The following is a 6,501-nucleotide window of genomic DNA, read 5'->3' as shown; positions in this document are numbered from 1 at the left end:
TACGATGTATATTTATACATTGCGCTAGTGTTGGGTAGGGGTGTGCAAAAAAACTGATTCACTTGCTCTGCCCTTGACCCGACCCATAAAATACCCATATTTTTTGAACTGGTTTACATACTGACTCACTTTTATTTGGGTCAGTTTTAGACCTGACTCGTTTTAATATTGACCCACTGACCCAAAACTTGACCCATACCCATTATGTGAATTTTTTTTTTTTACAATTACATTAAAAGAAAAGTTTTAACGTAAAACAATTATGTCAAAATTTCAAATGAAACATTTTCCTCAAAACAATTTCCATTGAAAATTTCGACGAAACATATTTTCATCAAAAAATTTCGACGGCAAAAAATTTCATTAAAATTCTTTACAGATTTCAAATTTCGGCGAAAGTTTTCGACGGAAATATTTTCGTCATCAAAAAATTTTGATGGCAAAAAATTTAATCAAAATTCTTTATAGATTTCAAATTTTGGCGAAAGTTTTCGACGGAAACATTTTCGTCATCAAAAAATTTTGACGGCCAAAAATATCGACGACAAAAAATTTCATCAAAATTCTTTACATATTTCAAATTTCGGCAAAAGTTTTCGACAGAAATATTTTCGTCATCAAAAAATTTCAACTGCAAAAAAATTCATCAAAATTCTTTACACATTTCAAATTTTGGAGAAAGTTTTCGACAAAAATATTTTCGTTAAATTTTTGGACAAAAAAAAAATTTTGTCGAAATTTTTAGCGAAATACATTTCCATCGAAAATTTTCAACTAAATATTTTCGTCAAGTTTTTTGATAATAAATTTCCATCAAAATTTTCAACGAAACACATTTCTATAAAAAATTCCGTAAATTTTTTTGACAAAAAAAACCTTTTGACGAAAAAAATATTCTGTCAAAATTCTTTAGAGAATCTAAATTTCGTCGAAAGTTTCAAATGAAACATTTCCCTCGAAATAATTTCCGTCAAAATTTTCGTCAGAACACATTCCCATCGAAATTTTGAACGAAAAATATTCTGTCAAATTTTTTGACAAAATTCTTTTTTCGTTTAAAACATTTGATGGAAGAAATCATTTTCGTCAAAACTGTTGACGGAAACTAAATTTCAATAGAAATTTTTTTTTTGTAAAAATTTCGACGAAAAAATAATTTTGTGACGAAATTTTCGTCTTTTGCAACGTAAAAATTTTGACAAAATTTTGTGAGAAAACCAAGTCAAAAACGGGTCAGGTCAGATTTGACCCAGTTCAGAAACCAAGTCAGACCCACTTCAGAAACCAAGTCAGGTCAGATCCAAACTGGTTCTGAACTAGTTCAACAAAATCCAATCCAAGTCAGACCTGACTTGGATCAAATTAAAGCGGGTAGGGTCAAAATACCTGACCTATAAAAACCAAGTTGGGTCGAGTCGGACAAAAACCTAACCTGACCTGACCCATGCACAGCCCTAGTGTTGGGTACATATACATATTAATTTGTCAGTGTATATTGCCAGAACTGAATTTTTAAAACCTCTCCTTATAATTAGATATAATGAATACATTTAAAATGTACAAGCTGCATACTTTTCTAGTACTATTTTGCAGACACTAAACTTTTTTACCAGTGAAATAATTGTACAATTAGAATTCAAATTTTGCTATCTACTGTTATACAAATTTTATGTCATGTCCTGTAATAATTATTAAAAAACTTTGAAATTCCCTATAATCAAAATCAAGCTCTTGTAACAATGTTATAATATATAATTTACAATAAGTGATGCAAACAAATTTACATGTAGATTAATTTTAAGCTCTTTAGAATTTTGCCTTCAATTAATAAGGACAAATTAGATGCATAAAAATAGAGATACGACCATTGTAGGAACAACTAAGAGCCCAAGTTGATGCCTAGGTTTAGGCTTCCATTGAGATTAGATAAATCATTGGCATCCATGCATGTGAACTAAATAAAGTAATTAATAATTTCTTATTTTAATAGGTATAGGTACAATATATATATATATATATATATATATATATATATATATATATATATATATATATATATATATATATATGAGGTAGGATCCTTTGACACCAGTGTCAAATTTGAAGTTTGGCACCTCATCTGAGAGCAGTTAGATTAAAAAAGATCAACGGCTCTGATTTGTAAGCATGTGACACCATTGATCTTTTTTGATCTAATAACTCTCAGATGAGGTGTCAAATTTCAAATTTGACACCGATGTCAAAGGATCCTGTCTATATATATATATATGTGTGTGTGTGTGGAATATTATATTTACAAACTTTTTATTTATAAACTCTTACAAACTGCATTATGTCTTAGCAGTAAGACACTTTTGAGTGAAGTCTTATCGGTAAGACATGTGATTTGTGATTTGTAAGTTTATAAAAAAAATTGTCAATATATATAGTCCTCCTCTCTCTCTCTCTCTCTCTCTCTCTATTAGTTTTGGGGTGGCCGGAGATAACCTTATATCAAGTTGCCGGAGAAATGTTTATATATATATATATATATATATATATATATATATATATATATATATATATATATATATATAGGATAAAGCGGATGAATAGTGACTGCATCCAAAGATTGGTGCGCAGTCACACACTTTAACTATGTCTTACAGGTAAAATATATTTATAATATTAAAGCTATTTTTTTCTCTCTCCTCAATAACTTTTTAGAGATTTGTCGACTGACATAGGAGAGAGAGAAAAAATAACTTTAATATTTTACTGGTAAGACATACTGTAAATAACTTTAATATTATAATTATGTCTTACTGGTAAGACATAGTGTAAAGTGTGTGACTGCATCAATCTTTAGATGCAGTCACATTACAAATCATTTTGTCATATATGTATATATATGTATGAGATATGTTATTCTACCTACCATTCTTTTTGCCTATCTTTGCCTACCATCCTCCAACACCATCAGATCAGAATCTCAAGAAGAGAGAGAAAAATAAATGTTAGTTAAGATTATGATCTAATGATGATTTATTGTGGTAAGCAGAAAAATAGTAGGTAGAATAATCTATCCCTATATATAAATATTATATATATATATATATATATGCGGCAATTCTTTGTCATTGATAATTAAATTTTATTTTCCTTATTTTGAATTATAATTATTATTTTCCCTTAGCATATGAACAATTGTTTTTCTAAGAATAAATGACATAATTAAAGTAAACAATAAAACTACAAAATTAAACACTTTTTCTAATTTGTCGTGTTAGTAAATATTCCTCCTCCCTTAAGCTTGGGGTTAAAATTAAATATCCTTATACATTAAAAAAATTAATTTTGTTTATTTTTTGTCAAAAAAATAATATTTTCATTCAAAAAGTTCAAATTATATTTTTATTACTTTTTTTTGTAAACATTTTTATTACCTTTTTTAATACTGAATATATTAATCTAAACGTGCAATAAGTGAATACAATTATTAATATCTTTAAAATACATTATTTATGTTGAGTTTTTTTTTTTTTTTTGGATATATTGATGGAAATTAAACACATAAACTAATACAAACTAGCCAAACCCTTTACCACTAGATCAATTCTAGTGACTTTTTATGCTGAGTTTGTTTTACTTAATAGTATTAACAATTGTTGCAATTACTGCAGCTAAGCGCTGTTTCTTCTCAAATCTTTGGCTAAAGTTACGAAGGCGACATTAATGTATGGTAAGGAGGGTTTATACCGGTACGGTTAAATTGCATTGATTTGAAGATTCAAAATTCGACACTTGTGAATTTTAATGTTGTATCTTTTAAATTATTTCTTTTATAATGCGTCATAAAACAAATTAATTTTTTTTCTCAAATAAAAATTAGCTAATTATTTGCTAAGATCTACATTAATAAAGTTCATAACAAGGTTTTACCAACAACAAAAAAAAAGTTCATAAAAAGGTTTTGATTAGGTTCACTTTGACTTTATAATAAAACAATTTCACCTTCCATATTGACTTTAATTTACTATTTATTTTTATTTTTATTTTTTGCCTCTGCTGAGTTAGGTCTGACCTTGTTGCTAATAATGCACTTTATTGCAATAATTGTTGTAGAGTCGAATTTATAATGAACTTGTGAATTCAATCGTGCAGATCTATTTTTTTTTATTTTTATTTTTTTGGTACAACTTGCAAGTCTATTTTGTATAGTAAGGGTACGTAATTTTTACAAGGAGCTCGCAGCGTACAATCTACAAAATGGACGATCTATACTAAACACATTTACAAGTTCGCTTTATAAATTTCACAGGGTAAAAATAATTACCCACAGTTGCTTGACTATACCATCATTTTATACTAAATCTATTAATTCTGAGCGTAAAAGTTAGGAAGCAAATTTTTTTTTTTTTTTTTGAAAAAAAAACCATTGGGAAATTTTGTTGACACAATTTTATAATAAGCAATGGCAGTTGAAACAACTACATGCAAATTGTGAATAAGACAGAGTAGTTCCTCTGAACTATAAAATATTTAATTGATGAGAGACAGAGATGAATCGTTTTATATATATGTGCCCCATACAAGTTTAGAAAAACATACAAGATTTCGATATTAGATACCAAAGGATGAGAAGAAAAATATCGGAATAAATAATTTCGCGAAGACATTGTTTTAGAATCAATGGATAATTAAATCAGTACCTTATCTTTTCTTTTTTAGGTGAAGAAGGCGGTGTAGACATTTCTAGCCAGGTTCATCTGCTTAATTAACTATGGCAGCCTCTATTAAATCCAAATCCACGTTCCAAAACGCTTTGGGTATCATTATTACAATTAAAAGTCAACACGAATGATCAGCAATTCAAAGATAGCCTTACATAATATCATGCATGTTTCCAGGAAGGTGAATCTCAAGTTAAAATTAGCAAACTTAATCATCAAGATGCTTGATTGGAGTTAAATGGTAAATAAAGCAAACTATAAAATGGGGTTGCGCTTGCTTCCTTTTTATCACAACCAAAACCTACTTCAAAGTAAACTTTGGAAAACAATGAGGTCCCTAATGGCCTCTGCTTCTCTCACTCTTGCTTTAGCCATATTCTTTTTCAGTTTTCCATCTGAAATATCAGCAAACTACGCCTATTCCTCTCCTCCACCACCAAAGGAGTCATACCACTACCCATCTTCACCTCCACTAGTTCACTCACCACCTCCCCCAAAGGCTCCTTACCATTACTCATCACCACCACCACCTTATAAGAAGCCCTACAAGTACTCATCTCCACCACCACCAATCCACTCACCACCTCCTCCATACCATTACTCATCACCACCACCCCCACCTTACAAGAAGCCATATAAGTACAACTCTCCTCCACCACCAGTTCACAAGTACCCTCTCCCAGTGCACCACTCTCCACCGCCACCTTACAAGAAACCCTACAAGTACTCATCTCCACCACCACCAGAGCACAAGTATCCTCACCCCCACCCTCACCACCATGACCACCACCACCACCATGACGATGACCATGATCATGACCATCACCGTGATGATCACCGTCACCACCACTCATCTCCCCCACATCCTTATGTTTACCACTCTCCACCACCACCATCACCACACAAGAAGCCTTATGAGTATAAGTCTCCTCCTCCGGTCCATTCCCCACCCCCACCACATTACCTCTATAAATCACCTCCTCCCCCTTATCACCACTAGATAATGCTATACCACATGGTAATTTATCTTTCATTCAACCTACATTATTTCTATTATTATCAGTGTTAGAGAATAATATAAATAATTAAAAAGACATTCATACAACATTTTCAGGTTTTGAGTTGAATTGATTCTTTATATATGGTATCAGAACTTCAGTGATCAAAATGTCACAAATTCGATCATCATCTCCCTCAACTTTCTAAAGTCCTCACCCAACACCTTAAGATTTTAAGTTGAATTAGTTCTTTACAATTAATACAAAATTTCCCTTCACTAACTAATCCACTTTTATTCTCTCTTCACCAACTTATCAGTATTTATTATCAAGTATAATTTAGCTGTTATTATGAAACATTGTTTTATTATTTAATATTTTAGTCTCCATTTCATATAAAATATTTATGTTGTTGAATTTTGTTAAGGGATCAGAGATGAACTGACGGACCAATATTTGCTTATTTGTATATGCAGGACCTAAGCAGAAAGTGTGAAAACAAAGAAAGCCATGAACGAGACGTCAAAAGTGTTTGATCATTGTTTGGAGGACTGCGTTTATTTATTTTTGATTATGTTTTTGTTTTATTAGACAGTTGTAAGGCACTGCCCCCTCGTTGTGTTTTCAGCTGCCTAAATGCATTATAATTATCAGTGTTAGTTTGCAAGGCTGAGGAGTCAAATAAATATTCCCTTTGTCGTAGGGGGAATAAATTTGTCCCTTTGTGTCTTTGGCTTTCTTTTCTATTATTTTCATGATAATAATAATTTACATTTATTTGTTTGAAATTA

At 30.6% G+C, this 6,501-nt stretch overlaps 1 protein-coding gene across 1 annotated transcript; it reads left to right on the top strand.

Moving 5' to 3' along the window:
- The first annotated feature begins 5,040 nt into the window (after positions 1-5,040).
- LOC133313300 (extensin-like) lies at positions 5,041-5,712 on the top strand. Its single transcript, XM_061514652.1, has one exon. The coding sequence runs from the start codon at positions 5,041-5,043 to the stop codon at positions 5,710-5,712; it is 672 nt and encodes a 223-aa protein (XP_061370636.1).
- The last annotated feature ends 789 nt before the right edge of the window (positions 5,713-6,501 follow it).

The sequence above is a fragment of the Gastrolobium bilobum genome, unplaced genomic scaffold (genome assembly GCF_033153095.1).
Source record: "Gastrolobium bilobum isolate Gb01-03AN ecotype WA unplaced genomic scaffold, APGP_CSIRO_Gbil_v1 utg8451, whole genome shotgun sequence".
Taxonomy (NCBI): domain Eukaryota; kingdom Viridiplantae; phylum Streptophyta; class Magnoliopsida; order Fabales; family Fabaceae; genus Gastrolobium; species Gastrolobium bilobum.
The sequence above is the reverse complement of the archived record's forward strand: the minus strand, read 5'-3'. Positions and strand labels throughout refer to the sequence as shown.

Coding starts and splice junctions, on each gene's coding strand:
- LOC133313300 (XM_061514652.1), top strand. CDS start 5,041: ATGAGGTCCCTAATGGCCTCTGCTTCTCTCACTCTTGCTTTAGCCATA.